Below are 18,645 nucleotides of genomic sequence, written 5' to 3'. Positions count from 1 at the left end.
TCATGACCCCCGCTGTCCAGCGGGGAGGGGGCTGGGACCAGCAGGGCCGCCGACCTGGGCGCTGGGGTCGTCGTCATCCCCCCAAGACTGTCCCCGGGTGAGCTGGGGGTCCTGGGGGGCAGTTGGGGGTTCGGGGGGGCATTAGGAGTGCGGGGGGGGGGGCAGTTGGGGGCTGAGCCACTTCCCTCCCCCAGGACCACCCACCCCTGCCCCCCAGGGCCCGATCCTGGCGATGGCGGCTGAGACCCTCAACTTCGGTCCCGAGTGGTGAGTGTGGGGCCTGGGGGGTCAGCCCCCCCGCAGTGTCCCATTCCCTGTGTCATGTCCATGTGTCGTCCCCCCTCGCAGGCTGCGGGCGCTCTCGGGGGGGGGCGGCGGTGTCGGTGTCGTGACCTCGCCCCCCCCGTCCCCGGCGCTGCCCCGGTACCAGCTGGCGGAGAACCGATACGGGCGGGAGGAGATGCTGGCGCTGTACGTCCCCGGTGACAAGGTGGGGACGGCACGGGGGGGGGACTCGGGAGAGCTGGGGACATCGTGGAGGGGGCGCAGGGGACTTGGGGGGCACATGGCGGGGGAGTGCAGCGGGGAGGATGACACACAGGAGATCTGGGGGCAGATGGGGATGTTGGGGGGACCTGGAGGGGGCACAGGGATGCCGGGGGGGTCCCCATACCTCTCCATGTGCCCCCCCCAGGCCCCCCAGGAGATCCAGGAGCGGGAATTCGCTGCCATTGCCCAGGAGGAGCCGCTGCCCCCCCTGGCACTGCTGCCCCTCACCCAGGAGGAGCAGGTGGGGGGGGGTCACTCACACCCCGAGGGGGGTAATTAATGGCTGGGGGGGGCACACACCCCCCCCCCCTCCCCCAGGGCTGTCCCAGGACAGAGACACCCCCCCAGGGTGGTTGGTACCCCTGGGGGGGTATCCCTCCCCTGCAATGATTGTGACCCCCCCCCCCCGTGTTGTGTGTCCCCCCCCCAGCGGAACTTCTCGCTGTCGGTGAACAGCGTGGCCGTCCTGCGCCTGATGGGCCGCGCTGGGGGGGGGCCGGCAACTGGGGGCCCCCGGGGCCGCGCTGGCACCCGCAGCCGAGGTACGAGGTGGGGGACACAACACACACACCCCCATGACACACACATCCCCAGGGCGTTCCCCGGGATGGGGCAGGGGGGGCTGCGTGGGCCCCCCCTGTCCCTAGTGGGCCTGCACAGCCCCCCCGGGGTGTCTCTGTCCCTACATTGTCCCTGGATTCCCCCCCACAATCTCCCCAATGTCCCCCCCCAATGCTGTGTGTGTGTCTCCCTCCCCCCGTGTCCCCCCAGGGCGGGGCCGTGCCGAGGGGGGTCTCGTCGCCCCGGAGGTGCCGAGGAGCCAGAGCTGGGAGGAGAGGTGGGATGGGGGGGGCGGGGGGGGGCTGGGGGAGAGGAGGATCTGGGAGGGGTTTATGGGGGGGACACGAGGGGCTGGGGGGGTGTTTGTGGGTCGGGGGGGGACTTGGGGGGGCACAGAGAGACAGTGGAGGACACAGATTATGGGGGGGGCCCTGGGGCTGGGTCACTGGTCTCCCCCCAACATCTGACCTACCCCCCCCCCCCCCCGGTGACACAGGGGTGAGCGGCGCTTTGAGAAGCCCCCACGGCGCGACGGAGGTGAGAGGGGGGCAATGGGGGGCTGGGGGGGGGTCATAAAGATGGGGGGCAGCAATGGGGGGGTCCCATGGAGGGGCAATAAGGGGGGGGTCAAGGGGGGGCTGGTGGTCGGGGAGGTCCATGGGCACCTGGGAGGGCACCGGGGGGGGGGGTCCTATGGGGGTCTGGGATGGATATGGGGGGGCTATAGAGGGCTGGGAGCTCTCGAGGGGGGGGGGGGGTCCATGAGGTTCTGGAGGGTCCACACAACCTGCCCCCCCCCCCAGGCCGGGCGCCCTTTGAGGAGGGGGGGGGTCCCCTGCGGAAGGAGCCCCCCCGCTCGGACTGCACCAACTGGCGCTCGCTGCGGGAGGAGCCAGGGGCCGAGGAGGGGGGGGGCGGAGCCGGGGGGGGCAGCTGGCGCTTGGGGCCACCCCCACCCCCCCTCCTCCCCCCCCCGCCGACCCGCCCCCCCCCGCGAAGGGGAGCGCTGGCGGGGGGGCAGCCCCGGTGAGTGGGGGGGGGGCAGAGGGGGATGTCCCCAACTCTGGGGGGGACCCATGGGGGGGGCATGAGGTGACGGGGGGGAACGTGGGGATGTCTCTAGGTGTCAAGGGACACCATGGGGGGGGACATGGGGGGCACAGGGATGTCCCCAACCCTTGGGGGATCCCCGGGGGGAGGAACTTGACGGGGGGGGGGGGGAATATGTTAGGGGCGGCACAGGGATGTCTGCAACCCTTGGGGGATCCCGGGGGGGGACGGACAGGAGGGGTGTGGGGAGCATGGGGGGGATGGGGGACACGGGTGGGGGGTGAGGAGGGGGACATAGGGGGGCGGGGACACGGTGATGTCCCCACCCCCCTGTTGGGTGACCCCACCTCCGTCCCCGCAGAGCCCCCCCGCTGGCGGCGGCGGGGGGAGGCGGGGGGGGGGCGCGGGGGGGCCCCGAGGAGCGCCGAGAGCTGCCGGAGTGGTGCCTGGAGGAGGAGGAGGGGGGGGGGGACGGGAACCTTCGACGCCTCGGGGGCCTTCCTGCTGAGCAAGGTGCGGGGGGGGGGGCACCCAAGGGAGGGGTGGCACCCAACGGGGGGTGGGGTGGAGGGTGGGTGTTCAAGGGAGACCCAGGTGTCTGGGGGGGGGGGGTGGGGGGACACATGGGGGGGACCCCGGGGGGGGGAATGACCCCACAAGGTTTTTGGGGGGACCGAAGGGGGGGTGATGATGACACCCAGGCGTCCAGCCCAGCTGCCCCCTCCCCCCGCAGAAGCCACCCCCCTCTCCCCTCCCAGAGGACCCCGAGACGGCGCCCAGCGAGAGCAGGGTCCCGCAGCCCCCCGAGGGCCCCCCCCCGGGTAAGGACCCTCCCCCCCCTCCCACTGCTCCACACACCCCCCAACCCCCCCTTACCCCCCCTTCTCCCCGCAGCGCCCCCCGAGGACCCCCCCAAGGAGCCGCCACTGCCCCCTGAGCCCCCCCCGGCCACCACTGAGGACGCCCCGACCCCCCCAGCAGGTATGACCCCCCCCCCCCCCCAAACACACCCCCAACACCACCCCCTTTAACCCCCTTCTCCCCCTGCCAGAGGACCCCAGCGTCCGGGTGCCCCCCCCTGCCAGCGATGCAGAGGATGAGGAGGGGATGAAGCACTTGCAGCAAGTAAGGGGGGGAATATAATGGGGGGCGGTGCTTTGGGGACCGCCCCTGACTGTCGTCGTCCCCCCCCAGGAGGCAGAGAAGCTGGTGGCATCGCTACAGGAGCCCTCTCTGGAGGAAGAAGCGTTTGGGGGGGGCCGGCCCCCCCCCCCGGCTGCCAGACCCCCTCCCCCTCACCCACCAAGCTGCTCACAAGTGGTTCTACAAAGACCCCCAGGGGGAAATCCAAGGTTTGGGGGGGGGGGAAACACCCCCAAACCATCATTCTCCCCCCCAAACCAGTACCCCCCTCCCCAAACAGCCCCCCCCTCTTTACCCCCCCCCAGGCCCTTTCTCCCCCCAGGAGATGGGCGAGTGGTTCCAGGCCGGTTACTTCCCCATGACGCTGCTTGTGAAACGTGGCTGCGATGAGGTTTTCCAGCCCCTCGGTGATGTCATCAAGATGTGGGGGCGCGTCCCCTTTGTCCCTGGACCCTCCCCGCCCCCCCTGCTGGTGAGGTCACCCCCAAATTTACACACACCCCCCGACCCCCCCAAATCTGTTCTCCGGGTGAGGAACCCCACGGTTATACATAGGTTGGGGGGGGGGGCTCTTGCAGCAGCCAGGGAGCCCCTAAATACCCCACAGACACCCCCCAATAACCCCTGGGCCCCCCCCAGCCCCTCACCACCCCCCAGAAGAACCCCTGACCCCCCCCCCAACACCCTTTAAGCACCACAGGGACCCCCTCAAACACTCCCTGGGAGCCCTCACAGACCCCCCTAAACTACCCCCGACCCCCCACAACTCTCCCTGGGACCCCCCCCAAACACCCCCTGTGACCTCTGACCCCCCCCAGGGTAACTTGGACCAGGAGCGGCTGAAGAAGCAGCAGGAGCTGGCAGCGGCAGCGGCTCTTTACCAGCAGCTCCAGCAGCAGCAATTCCTGCAGCTCCTTGGCCGGTGGGTCCTGTGTGACCCCCCCGACCCCCTCCCCCCAACCCCCGGGTCCCTCATTAACACTCCCCCCCCAAAAAATGTCCCCAGGCAGCCGCCATCCCCCTGCCCTGTCCCCCCAAAAAGTGGGGAGCTGACGCCGCAGCAGCTGGGGGCTCTGCTGCAGGAACTTCAGGCCCTGAAACCCAGGTGAGACCCCCCCCCCTCCAGATACCGGGGTGTCCGTATTGTGTGTGTGTGTGTGTCCCCAACTGCCCACTCTGCCCCCCCCAGGCAAGGGGAACCCAACCTGCTGCGGTCGCTGTCGCTGCCAGAGGCAACGCCGCTCTGGGACCCATCGCAGCCCCCCGGTGAGTTGGCGGGCACTGGGGGGGGAGGGGGGGGCAGCGATTTGGGGGGGTGTAGCATGGGAGTGGGGCTGCCATGGGGCAGGGGCTGTTCCCACAGCCGCTGTGAGGCTGTGCCCCCCCCCTTACCATATATCATGTCCCCCCCCCCCCCCCCCCCAGGCAGCGATTTGGGGCCGTGGGAGCTGCCCCTCAGCTCCCGCCCTCTGAGCCCCATCCTGGAGCAGCTGCAGCTACAGCTCAAGGTGAGGACACCGGGGCTGTCGCTCCGCGGACACGTCGTTCCCCACCCCGGGACACCCGGGGTGCCCCCCCCAGACACGGGGGGGGGTCCGTGTCCCCCCCTGAGCACTGTCGCAGCTGCAGGAGCTCCGAGCCCGGTGGGAGGAGGACGACCAGCGGAAGCGGCGGCAGGAGGAAGAGCTGCTGCGGCACAAGCAGGTTGGGGGGTTGGTCTTTGGAGGGGGGACGACCCAGGAGGGTCCTGGGGGTCTTTGCGGGGGGGGCTCTAGGGGTCTCAGGAAGGTTTTGGGGGTCCCTAGGGGTGTCCTGGCTGGGCCCAGGGGTCTCTGGGAGGGTCTTGGAGTGGCCGGAGGGTGCCAGGGGTCTTTAGGGGTGTTGGAGGGGAGGGGTCGCGGGGCATCTGTGTCCACCCCCCCCTCCAACGCATGACATGTCCCCCAGTGCCGGCAGCAGGAGGTGCTGCTGAAGCTGCTGCAGCAGACCGGGGGTCCCGGGGGGGCCCCCCAAAACTGGGCCCTGCCCAAAGCCCCCCCCACCCCAGACGGCGAGCGGCCCCCCCACAAGGCGCAGCGGGGAGCCCGGGCTGTGAGTGACACCTCCCCGCACCCCAACCCCCCCCCCGCCCCCGGGACCTCTCCACTGGGGTCCCCTCTATATCTCCCATGTGACCCTGCCCCCCGCCATGGGGTGACTGTGTGTGTGTCCCCCGCAGGTGGGGACCCCGTGGGGGCCGGAGCTGTGGTCCCCCCCCGAGAAGAGCACCCCAGCCTGGGAGGAGAGTGGGGCAAGGGGGGGGCTCCTGTGCAGTGGGGGGGGTGGCAGCAAGGGCGGCCGCAGTGGCCCCCCCCCAGGGTAAGTGGGGATCGGGGAGGGGGACAGACGGGATTGGGGGGGGGGGGGACGACACATGGGGGGGTCCCAAGGAAACAGTGGGACACCACTCCTGCCCCACAGCGGGGGGCGTCCCCAGCCCCACCTGACCCCCATGTATCATGTCCCCCCCCCCAGGCCGTGCGGGAGGGGCGTGGACGAGGCGTCGCTGCTGAAGCTGCTGCGGGGGCTGCCGCCCCCCTCTGAGACCCTCGCCCACTGGTGCCAGGCAGCGCTGCAGGCCCTGGGTGCTGCCCCGGGTATGGGGGGTCCTATGGGCGGGGGGGGAGAGGCTGGATGATTGAGCCCTCGCTGGGGTGTGGGGCCTGTGTCGCCCGGGGACACACACCGGACATCTGGGTGTCCCCCCCCAGGGGTGGGGGCCTGGGTTCTGCCATGGGGCCTGGGAGGGGCTGGCGATGCCTGGGGGGACCCCAGACGCCTGGGTCCCCCCTAATCGATCTCCACCTCCCCCAGTGCCAGGGGCGGATGCCCTACCCCCCTTCGAGGCCTGGCCCCGCCCCGCGGACCCCCCAGAGGCTCAGCCCTTCCCCCGACCCCTCCTGGAGAGACGCGGCCGCCCCCCGGCCCCGCCCCGGGGCCCCCAGGTTGGGGGAGGGAACGGGGGGGGGGGGTGACACATGGGGTGGGGGGTCCCTGACCCCCAGCTTCACCCCGGGTGGGGGGAAACCATCTTCTTTCTCCTGGGGGGTTGGGGGGGGCTCTGATGGGGGGTTGGGGGGAGCTGGAGGGAGGGACATGAGGCTGGGGGGGGGTCGGGAGGGGTATTGGGGTGCCGGGGGGGCATATGTGGTGACTCTGGGGAAACTAGTGGAGGCTGTGAGGGGGTATATGGGGCTGTGGGGGATCTTGGGGGATGAGCTGTTGGGAGTCGATGGGGGGCTGTGGGGGGGGGGCTTTGGGGGGGGGGCTGTGTTGCTCTATGGGGAGCTGGGGGGGGGTCCATCAGGATCTGTGTCTGACTGTGTCCCCCGCCCCCGACCTCTCCCCGCAGGAGGTGTGGCTGGGGGCAGGGCCGCTGCCCCTCCACCCATTCGGCCCAGGGGCGAAGCCACTCCCCCCGGAGGGTGCTGAGGGGGGGAGGGGCAAACAGCACCCCCTGCTGCTGCTGCACAGCGACCCCAGCATCCTGGGTACGGGGGGGCACCGGCTCTGGGTGATACTGGGGTGCTGGGGGGGTGCTATGGGGCATTGGGGATGCTGGGAGGCTCTGTGGGGGTCTGGGGTGTGATTGGGGGGGGTTCTGGAGCACTGTGTGGGGTGGGGGGGGTGATGGGGGGTTCAGTGTGGGTCTGGGGGTGTTATGAGGGGGCTCAGTGTGGGGCAGGGGGGGCTGATGGGGGGGCTCGGTGTGGTGCGGGGGGGCCACTGATCCCCTTATTGCCTCCCTCCCCCCCCCCAGGCTACTCGCTGCATGGCCCTGGGGGTGAAGTGGAGATGGTGGAGGAGTACTGAGCCCCACGGCTCCCCCATGGCACCCCTCCGGCGCCCCCCCAAGCACCTTACGGCCGATACGACCGACCCAGCTGCACTTTAGCGTCGGAGCTGCCCCGCGGCGCTGCCCCACGGACGGGTCAGGGCTGCCCCACGGAAAAGGAGGGGGGGTGGGGGGGCCACAGCTGCCCCACAGATGGAGTCGCAGCCACCCCACGGACAACCACCAGCCCCACGGCGGAACAGGACGGGGCGGAAGCTGTCTCATAGCGCTGGCACTGCCCCACGGACACTGGAGCTGCCCCACGGCGGAGCTGGACTCGTTGCACAACCTCCCCGACCCCGGGCCGTGTTTACAGCCCCCCCTGCGGGGGGTAGCCAGGCCCCTCCCCCTCACTGCAGACCACGCCCCCGTCGCGCCTCTTCCGAGCTGGCCACGCCCCTTAAGCTTTCCCCCTCGCTGGTCAGAGCTCCACCCCTCGCAAATTCAGGCCCCGCCCCCTTTTGTAATGTGTTGCGGGGGGGGGGAAGAGCCCGATTTGGGGGGGATTTGTTTTGGTTTTTTTTAAACACAACCCGGGATGGTGCCGCCCCTCCTCCCCCAAGTCAGCGATTTTGTGGTTTATGAAAGACAAAAAACGCCCCCCCCCCCAGCAATAAGGACGGAGGCCCCCCCCCCCACGTGTTGACCCCTCCCACCGGGGGCGGTGCAGTTGAATGTAAAGGGAGGGTTAGCCCCTCCCCTCTCCCCACCCCCAGCCTCTACCTCCCACCCGGGGGGGTAGGGCCTGGCTCCCCCCCCCCCTTTTTCCTACTGAGAGTGGCAAAATGTTTACAGGCCCCTCCCCATCAGGGGGCCCCCTCCCCCCCCGGTCCCCTGTGAATAGATCCTGTAATATCCCTCCCCCCCCCCCAATAAAAACCTCGGTGCAGCCGCGTGAGCTCCGTGGGTCCCCGCCGGGGGTGGGTTAGGGTGCGGGCGTGCCCTGCGAAAGCCCCACCCCTTTCGATTAGGTGGGCGGGGCTAAGGTGGAGGCACACCCCCCCTTCTGGGTGCAATGACAGGGGCGAGAAACCCCGCCTATCTGGCGGCAGTGGGCGGGGCTGTACGCAAAAGGAGTCCGCCCCCAATGACGCTATTACGGGTGGCCACACCCCCACACGGGGGGAGGAGCCAGCGCTTACCTTCCGCCCCCCGGAACAACACGGCCCCAGCTAAGCCACGCCCCCCCTCACAACAAGTAACCCTCCCTTCCCGCCACAGACGCCTGCTCCACTCCCAAGCGGGGGTGTCCCGGACACCTGGCTTCCCCCCGCCCCACGTTGAGGAGAGGGAGGGGGGAACGAATGGGGCAGCCACCCCCCCTTAAAAAAAAAAAAAAAAAGTGCGCCTGCCCCTTTAAGCCGCTCTCATTGTCTGCCGCGCCGGCCAATCCGCCTGCGCGCAGGACTGCGGGCGCCGATTGGCTGCGCTGCCCCCGCCGGTCCCGCCCACCCCGCCGCCGGGCGCTGTCCAGTGCTGAACCCGCGGCCGCCGCCATGAGCGGGGGGGTCTACGGCGGCGGTAGGGAGGGGGACCAGGGAGGGGCGGGGCCGCACCGGGAGGGGGCGGGGCCACCGGGCAGGAGGGGCACGACAGCGGGAAGAGAGGGAGGGAGGATCGGGGGGGGGACGACGGGAGATGGGGACGGGTGGCAGCGCAGGGGATGAGGGGGGTCCCGGTGTCACGGGTGGGGGGGGTCCTGGTGTCACCATCACCGCGTCTGTCCCCGCCCCCCCCGGTGTCACCGTGTGTCCCCCCCAGATGAGGTGGGGGCACTGGTGTTCGACATTGGCTCCTTCTCGGTGCGGGCCGGCTACGCCGGGGAGGACTGTCCCAAGGTGGGTGTCACCATGTGTCGTCCCCTCCCCCTCGTGTCCCCCCCACAGTGTCCCCTCTGGAGGGACAAGGCCACCACCCCCAGCCCAACGTCCCCCAACAGCAACACCCCCATGGCCATGGCGTCCCCTAGGCCACCACCCCCACGCCAACATCACCATCATGGTGACACCCCCATGGCCATGGCGTCCCCGAGGCCACCAGCCCCATGCCAACGTCCCCACCGTGGTGACGTGGCCATGCCATCCCCAATGCCACCACCCCCAGACCAATGTCCCCCAACAGTGACACCCCCACGGCCATGGTGTCCCCGAGGCCACCACCCACAGGCCAACATCACCATCCCCACGGCCACGCTGTGTCCTGCCTCCCCTCTTCCCCCCGCCGTGTCCTCGTGGTGGTGGTGGTGGTGGTGGTGACGGGGCGGTGGCAGGCGGACTTCCCCACCACGGTGGGGCTGCTGTCCCCTGAGGAGGTGGCCCTGGAGCTGGACGGTGACAAGGACAAGAAGGGGGGGAAAGTCTATTACATCGACACCAACGCGTTGCACGTGGCCCGTGAAGGCATGGAGGTCCTCTCACCCCTCAAGAATGGCATGAGTGAGTAGGGACACCATGGGGACAGCATGGTGGGGGGACATGGGGACAGGGACACTCTGCAGGACCACGGGGAAACCGTAGGGAGCATCTCAGGGGGTTGGAGGTCACGTCGCGAGGCCACCAGAAGGTTGGCATCACCTCAAGGGGTCACCACAGGGTTGGAGATCACCTCGTGGGGTCACCAGGAGGTTGGGGGTCACCTCAAGGGACCACCATGGGGTTAGCGGTCACCCCATCGAGCACCACCTCCCTCTAGGACTGCTGCCTTCCCCCCCCGCCCCGTGTCCCCCCTCCCAGTGTCCCCACTCACCGTCCCCGTGTCCCCAGTCGAGGACTGGGAGTGCTTCCAGGCCATCCTGGACCACACCTATGGAAAACACGTCAAGTCAGAGCCAGGCCTCCACCCCGTCCTCATGTCCGAAGCCCCGGTAGGTGTTCCCCCAACCTGCGTGTCATACCCCCCCATCCTGTGGTGGAGGGGTGCCCTGGTGTCCCCTGGTGTCCCCACGGTGTCCCCATGTCCCCTCAGTGGAACACGCGGGCCAAGAGGGAGAAGCTGACAGAGCTGATGTTCGAGCACTACAACATCCCGGCTTTCTTCCTCTGCAAGACGGCCGTGCTCACCGCGTATCCCATCCATGTCACCTGTCGGTGTCACCCCCCCACCCCAGTGACCCAACCCCCTCCCCGGGTTTCTGCACAACCTCCCCGGATGGGTGCGGGGGATGTTGGGTGGGTGGTTGGGTGGGTCTAGGGGTGGTCAGGTGGTTGGTCGGGTGGGTCTAGAGGTAGTTGGGTAGGTGTAGGGGTGTGTGGGTGGGTGGGTGGTTACATGAGTGGTCGGTTGGGTGGTTGGTTCTATGGGTGGGGGGATGATTGGGATGGTTGGTTGGGTTGTCGCTTGGTTGGGTGGGTGGGTGGGTGGGCAGGTCATTATTTGGGTGGGTAGTTGGGTGGGTGGGTGGTTAGGAGGGGTTGGCTGGGGTGTGTTTGGGTGGGTGGCTGGCGGGGTGCTGAGCTGTTGGCACAGCTGTTAGTTGCTATGCCAGTGCTGTGCTGGCTCGTTAGCAGGCAGCTGGGGCCTTTGTTTTACTAGACGGGTCGTTAGGGCTTCGTTAACCCATTGACTGGCTGATTATCTGCTTGGGGCCGGGAGTTCATGCCTCAAGGGAGGACTGTACAGGTGCCCACTGAGACAACTGGCAGTAGCTCTTCATTAGCGGGCCACCCCTCATTAGTAGGGCTCACCCCTCGTTAGCAAAACCCCCTCATTAGCGTTACCCTTGACCGCGGTGGCCCAGCTTCGCCAACGGGCGCAGCACGGGGCTGGTGCTGGACAGCGGGGCCACCCACACCACCGCCATCCCCGTCCACGATGGCTACATCCTCCAGCAAGGTAAGGAGGTGGGGTCACCGGAGGTCAGGGTGTGGCCAGGTGGGGCAGAGGCATGGCCCGGACGCCAGGGTGCTCCTGGTGGGGACTCACCAGAGGCCCCCGTAGGCATCGTCAAGTCGCCACTGGCCGGGGACTTCATCTCCATGCAGTGCCGGGAGCTCTTCCAGGAGATGAACATCGACATCGTGCCGCCCTACATGATTGCCGCCAAGGTAGGGGTGGGGCCAGGGAAGGACACCCCCCCCAGATCAGCCTATCAGAGAAAGAAAGCACAGACATCAGGCTCCGCCCCTTGAGGGCATAGCTCGGCCCCAGCACTTCCCCCCTAACCCCTGGGCGCTGCCCAATGAAGGGTGGCCCAAGATGAAGGCCACACCCCCTTGTGGGCAGCCTGCCCTCCCCAGGTCCCACTCCCTTAGGGGTGGTCCAACACCTTAGCTCCACCCCTTTAGAGCCAGCCCTTCCCCTTAGCCCCACCCCTTTAGGGGCAGCCCTTCCCCTAGCTCCACCCCCCTCAGGGACATCCTGCCCATAGACTCCACACCCTTCAGGGCACTCCCCCCTCCCCGCTCCCTCTCCTTATCCTCAGCCCACCCACTACGGGGGCAGGACCCACCCCTCAGGCCCCGCCCCCTCACCGACGCCCCACCCCCAGGAGCCGGTACGAGAGGGGGCCCCCCCCAACTGGAAGAAGAAGGAGAAGCTGCCCCAGGTCTCCAAGTCCTGGCACAACTACACCTGCAACGTGAGTGGGGGGGCCTGGGCACCTGGATCCCTTTTTGGGGGGCCCCCAGACACCTGGGTCCCTTTTCTGGGGTTCCCGGGCACCTGGGTCTCGTTTTGAGGGGGCCCTGGACACCTGGGTCCTTTGGGGGGGGGGGGGGGCGTGGGCACCTGGGTCCTTTTTGGGGGGGCCCCAGACCACCTGGGTCCTTTTTACGGACGGGCCTGGGCATTTGGATCCCTTTATGGGGGTGCCCTGGATGCCTGGGTCCCTTTTTAGGGGGGTCTGGGACACCTGGGTCCCTTTTTGGGGGGGCCCAGATGCCTGGGTCCTTTTGGGGGGGGGTTCTGGCCATGTAGATCCCTTTTTCAGGGAAGCCCCAGACACCTAGGTCCTGTTTTGGGGGCCCCTAGGCACCTGGGTCCTTTTTTTGGGGGCCCCTGCGTCCTTTTTTCAGGGGGTCCTGGACACCCTTTTTGGGGGGTGCCCAGATGCCTGGGTCCTTTTGGATTGGGGCTGGGCACCTTTTTGGGGGGCCCCAGATGCTTGGGTCCTTTTTTGGGGGCCTCTGGGTCCTTTTTGGTGTGGGGGCCTGGATCCCTTTTTGGGGGGGGAGCCTGGGCACCTGTGTTCCTTTTCAGGGGGTGCCTAGACGCCTGGGTTCACCCCCCTACATTGTGCCACCTCCCACCAGGAGGTGATCCAGGACTTCCAAGCCTCGGTGCTGCAGGTCTCCGACTCCCCCTATGACGAGCAGTGAGTGCTGGGAAGTTTTGGGGGGCCTCAGAGGGGTTCTTTGGGGTCCCCCCCTACCCCATAACCTCCCCTCGCCCCCCTACCCCAGGGTGGCTGCCCAGATGCCCACGGTTCACTACGAGATGCCCAACGGCTACAACACCGACTACGGGGCCGAGCGGCTGCGCATCCCTGAGGGGCTCTTCGATCCCTCCAATGTCAAGGTTGGGGGGGGGCCTGGGGAGGTTTGGGGGGGGGGGTGGTGCCCGGGGGTTTGGGGGACACCTTTGACCCCCATCACCACGATGTCACCCCCCAGGGCCTCTCGGGAAACACGATGCTGGGCGTGGGGCACGTGGTCACCACCAGCATCGGGATGTGCGACATCGACATCCGACCGGTGAGTCCCCGGGGATATTGGGGGGGTCTTGGGGGGACATTTTAGGGGGTGGAGGTGACACCCCACCCCCCCGTCGTCGTTCCCCCAGGGTCTTTACGGCAGCGTCATTGTCACCGGGGGGAACACCCTGCTGCAGGGCTTCACCGACCGCCTCAACCGGGAGCTCTCACAGAAGACACCCCCTGTGAGGGAAGGGGGGACCCAGGCGTTCGGGGCAGGGAACCCCCCCCTCTCTGGGCTGGGGCGGTGGGGAGGGGCTGGGGGGGACCCAGGCATCTAGGGCAGGGACTCTCCCAGGGGATACTGGGGGGCTGGGAGGGACACAGGCATTCGGGGAAGGGACCCAGGTATTTGGGGCAGGACCCGCCCCTCCCATGGGATTTTGGGGAGCTGAGGGGGACCAAAGCATCTGGGGAAGGGACCCAGACATCTGGGGCAGGCAGGGCACCTCCACCTCCCCACCATAGGATCTGGGGGGGGGCTAGAAGGGACCCCATCCTCCTCTGGGACATCAGGGGGCTGAGGGGGACACATGGACACCCAGACTGGGTACCCAGTTTCTCCCAGTTGCACCCAGTGGTTCCTAGTTGCCCCCCTTGCCCCTCCCAACTCCAGAGCATGCGCCTGAAGCTGATCGCCAGCAACAGCACCATGGAGCGGCGCTTCAGCCCCTGGATCGGGGGCTCCATCCTCGCCTCCCTCGTGAGTACAGGGTGGGGGGCCGAGGAGGGGGCCCGGATGCCTGGGTCCCTCACCCCACCCACCCCCTCTCCGTGTGTGTGTGTGTGTGTGTGTGTGTGTGTCCCCACCTCAGGGCACCTTCCAGCAGATGTGGATCTCCAAGCAGGAGTACGAGGAGGGGGGCAAGCAGTGTGTGGAGCGCAAGTGTCCCTGAGGAGGGACCCAGGCACCCGGGCAGGGCCGCCCCACCCCGGCCTTGCTCCCAACGTTGGCACTTCGGGGCCTGTGAGAGAAAAACAACAATGACGACAAAAAAACATTAAAAAAAATCCCACCAATAAACAGCCCGAAAGGCGCAGAGCCCCGCTCGGTGGGGCCCAGCTGAGGCGGCGCTGTGCTGCCGTGCGGCTCGGGCAGGGGACTGGGGGGGGGGTGGGGGGGTGGTGCGGGAGCCAGGGGATGCCTTTTCATGAGGTAAAGCGGGGTTAGCGAGGGAAGTTTTTACCAATTTAGCCTTTTTTTGTGTGTTTTTCCTCCTCAAAACGGCGAGGGCTGCGGCGCGCGCTCCGCCTTATCGCCCTCCCGCGTGGCGATCCGACCGGTGCGCATGCGCGGCCAGCGCGCACACGCGCGAGCGGCCGGGGGAGGGGCGGAGCGAGTGAAGCGCATGCGCACGGGGCGGGGAGGGGGAGGCCAGCGCGAATCAGTGCGCGTGCGCCCACGCGCGAGGGAGGGGTTACTGCGCATGTGTCGGCGGTGCGGACGGGGGAGGTGCGCGGGGAGTGACTCACTGCGCATGTGCGCCAGCCCCCCCCCCCCCCGCGCGCGGCTCCACTAGGGTTTGCGCGCATGCGCGCTGGCCCGCGGGTGGCATGCGGCAGCCCACGTGGTCCCCGCCGCTCCGTTAACGGGCGGGGAGAGGGGAGGGGGCTAATGAGGGGGGGGGCCGCGGTGGCGACTCGGTGGGTTGTGGATCGCCACGTTGAGTGGCGTCATGAGCTGAGAGATGACGTGTGCGAGCGGCGCGGGGGAGGGGGTGCCGGAGAAGTAAGCGCCAGAAAGGGTCGGAGGGAGCGGCTCGCGCCCCCCCCGTCGCCGCTGTGCATGCGCGGCAACCCCGCGGACTCCAACTCCCGGCGATCCCCGCGCGGAGCGAGGCCCCTCCCCCGAGTCGCCCTCAACGCGCCTGCTCCGCCTCCTCGCCGCCGCCTTCCCTCCCCCTCGCCGCTCCCCATCGCGCTACGCCCGTCCCCGCCACCCCCAACAAGGCCGCCCCCACCCCCTCCGCCTCCCTCCAGCCCCTCCCCCCTCCCCCGGCCGCCGCTCCGCTTGCGCGATTCGCGCAGGCACTCGCGGCGGTCACCCCCATCCTTCAGGTCCCCCCCGTGCCCCGCGCGCCGCCTCCCCCTATTGGCCGCCTTCTCCGCCGCCGCTTCTCCCATTGGCTCTCGTCTCTCGCCCACCCCCCTGAGGGAGGCGTGCCCAAGCCTCGCCACGCCCACTCCCTATATAAACCCCGGCGGGCCGCCGCGCTCCTGCCATCGCGGGCGGGAGGTGGCGGGCGCGGAGGGGCCCCGCTCCGCTCCCCCCCCTCACAGCACCCCCTAGCGGCGGCGCATGCGCGGCGGCGGCGGGGCGCAGCGCGCAGGCGCGGGGCGGTCCGCCATGGCGGCCGAGCCAGAGGCCTTCCTGGTACCGCCGCCTCCTTCTTCATCTTCCACCGCTGGCGGCGTCCGGGAGGAGGAAGAAGCTTCCCCCGCCGCCGAGGCTCCGCGGCCACGTAACGGCTTTCGGTCGGCGGGAGGAGGGAAGCGTCGTAGCAGCTGCGGGGCCAAGCAACCGGCGTGGAAACGGCGTCGCCGGGCGGCCTCGGAGTGCGGCCCGGTGCTTCCCTCCGAGTTCCTGCTGGGTGGAAACATCTTCGACCCCTTAAACCTCAACAGTCTGCTGGACGAGGAGGTGAGCCGGGCCCTCAACGCCCGCACCCCGCAATCCTCCCCCCTCCCCGCCCGTGGCCGCGACCCCGTCGAGATCCTGGTCCCTCGCGACATCACCGACCCCCTCAGTCTCAACGCCCCGGGCGAGGGGCTGCGTTTAGCTTCCCCCGCCAAAACTGCTCGCCGCCGCCACCGTCACCGCGGTCAGCAGCGAGCTGCCGCCGCCGTCACCGCTACTGCCACCGATGAGGCCGCCTGCCCTCATGTCCTCCCTGCCACCGCTGCCGCCGCCACCCCGCCGCCATGCGCCACCGCCTGCCCCGCCACCGGCCGCCATCGGAAACGTCGACGGACTTGCAGTAAATTGGAAGGAACCCGTCCCCCTCCGGAAAAACCCAAACCCCCTGGAAAAGTTTCCCAGCAGCAACGTCAACGCCGCCAAGTTCAGAAATTCCAATACGGCAATTATTGCAAATATTATGGTTACCGGAACCCCGACTGCGAGGACGGGCGGCTGCGAGCCATGCGCCCTGAGTGGTTTGCGGGGAAGGAGGTATTGGACGTGGGGTGCAACGTGGGACACCTCACCCTCAGCATCGCCAAACGTTGGGGACCCGCCCGGGTGGTTGGGTTGGACATTGACGGGGGGTTGATCCGTTCGGCCCGGCAGAATATCCGGCATTATCTGTCGGAAGAGATTCAAGCGGAAGCGGCTGGAGCAGGAGGGGGGAATGGCGGAGGGGGGGCACGGAAGGGTTTTCCCGCTGCTCTCCTGGCCAGTCGGGGTCCCATCGCTGCCCCCCGCCTGCCCCCTGATGGGCCCGGGGCCGCTGATTTCCCTCACAATGTTGTCTTCGTCACGGTGAGTGTGTGTGGGGGGGGCACGAGACACCCACACAGGTGGGGTAGGATTTGGGGAGGGCTCGTGGTGGGGTTTGGAGGCAGGTGGTGGGGTTTGGGGGGGGTGGGGAGAAGGGTTTGAGGGGATGTTGGGGGGGCATGGTGGGCTTTGATGGGGTCGTAAGGGGTCTGTGGGCATCACGGTGGGGTTTGGGGGGGTCACAGGGGGTTTGGGGGGGGCCTGCAAGGGGGTTCGAGGGGATGACAGCTGCATTTGGGGGAACATGGTGGGTTTGGAGGGGATCACGATGGGTTTGAGGGGGTCTTGGGGGAACGTGGTGGGTTTTTGGGGGGCCATGGTGCAGTTTGGGAGGGGTTACAGGTTTGAGAGCATAATGGGAGGGTTGGGGGGGGGGTCTCAGTAGGATTTAGGGGGTCTTGGTGAGATTTGGGGGAACAGAGTGGTGTTTGGGGGGGTCTTGGTGGGTCTGGGGGGGGAATAAGGGGGTTGGGGGTCCCAAGAGGTTTTTGGGGGGATGGGAAGGCTCCTGCTCAGTGTTGGAGCTGGAGGGGTGGGGCTTGGGTTGGGGAACACCCCCCGTGGAGAGGGGTTCGGGGATGGGGGGGGGGGGGGGGGGGGGCTGGTGTGGGGCAGCCCCAGGCCTTAGTCTGGCCCCTCCCAAGTCTCAGTGGGACTCAGTGTGAGGGCCCCCCCCCCCCCACCCCCCAAAACCCCTCTGCGGGGCTCACTGTGACCCCCCCCCCCCTCCATGTCCCTGAGTGTCACCATGTGCCCCCCACTCCCCCAAAAACTCCTCAGTGGGCCCCCCCCCACCTTAATACGCCACCCCCACCCCCTCAGTGGGGCTCAGCCTGACCCCCCACCTCCCCTTCTTTGACCCTTCCTCCCTCTGCCTTTCCACCCTGGCCCCTCTCCCCCCATTCCACCCAGTGACCCCCCCCTTTTTTTTTTGTGTGCCTCCCTCCTCCAGGGGAACTACGTTCCAGAGCGGGAGGAGGCGGTGGCGGCGCAGCGCCCCGAGTTCGACGTGGTGCTCTGCCTCTCGCTCACCAAGTGGGTTCAGCTCAACTGGGGGGACGAGGGGCTCAAACGTCTCTTCCGCCGCGTCTACCGGCACCTCCGGCCTGGGGGGCTCCTGCTCCTCGAACCCCAGCCCTGGGCCTCCTACCGCAAGCGCAAGGGGTTGACGGTGAGCGCCGAGGGGGGCGGGGGGGGAGCTGGCACTTAGTTTGGGGGGGCCAGGGCTCATTTTGCACCTTTTTCTCCCCCAAAAAATAAGGAGACGACCTACAGGAACTACCAGCGGATCCGGCTGCGGCCCGAGCAGTTCCCCTCCTACCTGACCTCCCCCGAAGTGGGGTTCGACAGCTACGAGTTGTTGGGGACTCCCCAGCACGCCGCCAAAGGTGGGGGGGGGGGGGGGGGGGGGGGGGGGGAGGAGCAGCTGGGTTGAGAGGGGAAGGGGAATTGAGGCAGGGGGGACTGTTAGGTCCTCTGGGGGGTTGTGGGGTACAGATGCTGGGGTCTGCCATGTGGGTCCCCAGCCCCCCAAAACTGGGGGGGGGTTGGACTTGGGGGGGCACCCTCTAACCACACCACCCCCCCCCCTTCCACAGGCTTCCAGCGGCCCATCTATCTCTTCCACAAGGGACGAGGCGACGCCCCCTGAGCCCCCCCCCGTGCCCCCCAAGTGTGTGGGGGCCACACTGCTGCGGGGGGGGGTTGCTCCCCCCTCCCCCCACCGGATGCCAAACAGGGGGAGGGGCTATGTGTGCCCCACCCCCCCAAATTTGGGGGTGTTCCCCCCCTCCCCCCCCAGGCGTTTGCTGTGCTTTGATCTGTGCCGAGGGGGGGCCGGGGGGGCCCCGAATAAAGGAGGCGATTGGTCAGTGAGGGAGTCGTTTTTGGGGAGGGGGGGTGTCTGTCACTTGGGGGGGGGGCCTGTCATGTGGGGGGGGGGGTCACCCTGTTTGGAGGATGGGTCCTGTCACCCCATACAGAGGTTTGTTACCTAAGGGGGGGATGTCATTTGTTGCTGCAGGGGGGGGAGTTGTCACCCCGTTTTGGGGGGGGTGCTCAGCTCATTTCAGAGGACTTGTCACCCCATGGAGGGGCTGGAGCTTTGGAGGGGGGGGGCTCAGTGGGGCAGCACATGTCCCCCATGGAGTGTGGGGGGTGTCTCTCACCATTACCTGCCCCCCCCCCCCCCCAAGAGAGTTGGGGGTGTCTTGTTTCCCCCCCCAGTAAGTGGTATAGTCGGGGGTGTGTGGGTGTGTGTGTCTATTCCTCCGCCCCCCC

General features: G+C 68.4%; 3 protein-coding genes across 3 annotated transcripts; all 3 read left to right on the top strand.

Moving 5' to 3' along the window:
* The first annotated feature begins 26 nt into the window (after window positions 1–26).
* On the top strand, window positions 27–7,810 carry GIGYF1 (GRB10 interacting GYF protein 1). Its single transcript, XM_049792526.1, is given in 25 exon segments — window positions 27–97; window positions 195–267; window positions 349–490; window positions 695–790; window positions 980–1,091; window positions 1,321–1,387; window positions 1,607–1,647; window positions 1,914–2,136; window positions 2,522–2,673; window positions 3,055–3,141; window positions 3,212–3,285; window positions 3,355–3,441; window positions 3,443–3,512; window positions 3,609–3,775; window positions 4,122–4,225; window positions 4,310–4,408; window positions 4,493–4,569; window positions 4,729–4,811; window positions 4,927–5,007; window positions 5,251–5,394; window positions 5,522–5,661; window positions 5,818–5,939; window positions 6,157–6,287; window positions 6,695–6,833; window positions 7,103–7,810. Coding segments are annotated over 24 exon segments (2,526 nt in total). The 5' UTR covers window positions 27–97; window positions 195–232; the 3' UTR covers window positions 7,156–7,810.
* An 811-nt stretch (window positions 7,811–8,621) lies between these two features.
* Window positions 8,622–13,935, top strand: ACTL6B (actin like 6B). The gene is made up of 14 exons (XM_049792527.1): window positions 8,622–8,698; window positions 8,939–9,015; window positions 9,447–9,612; window positions 9,940–10,040; window positions 10,142–10,239; window positions 10,914–11,008; window positions 11,114–11,220; window positions 11,664–11,753; window positions 12,427–12,488; window positions 12,577–12,691; window positions 12,787–12,867; window positions 12,956–13,051; window positions 13,483–13,569; window positions 13,682–13,935. Exons 1-14 carry the CDS (start codon window positions 8,674–8,676, stop codon window positions 13,760–13,762), a joined length of 1,281 nt encoding a protein of 426 aa, XP_049648484.1. The 5' UTR covers window positions 8,622–8,673; the 3' UTR covers window positions 13,763–13,935.
* A 1,161-nt stretch (window positions 13,936–15,096) lies between these two features.
* On the top strand, window positions 15,097–18,211 carry MEPCE (methylphosphate capping enzyme). The gene is made up of 4 exons (XM_049792647.1): window positions 15,097–16,347; window positions 17,318–17,536; window positions 17,627–17,753; window positions 17,964–18,211. Exons 1-4 carry the CDS (start codon window positions 15,166–15,168, stop codon window positions 18,014–18,016), a joined length of 1,581 nt encoding a protein of 526 aa, XP_049648604.1. The 5' UTR covers window positions 15,097–15,165; the 3' UTR covers window positions 18,017–18,211.
* Window positions 18,212–18,645: the final 434 nt, after the last annotated feature.

The sequence above is a fragment of the Accipiter gentilis genome, chromosome 35 (assembly GCF_929443795.1).
Source record: "Accipiter gentilis chromosome 35, bAccGen1.1, whole genome shotgun sequence".
In the NCBI taxonomy this organism is placed as follows: Eukaryota; Metazoa; Chordata; class Aves; order Accipitriformes; family Accipitridae; genus Astur; species Astur gentilis.
Note: the sequence above shows the minus strand (reverse complement) of the source record. Positions and strands in the feature narration are given on the sequence as shown.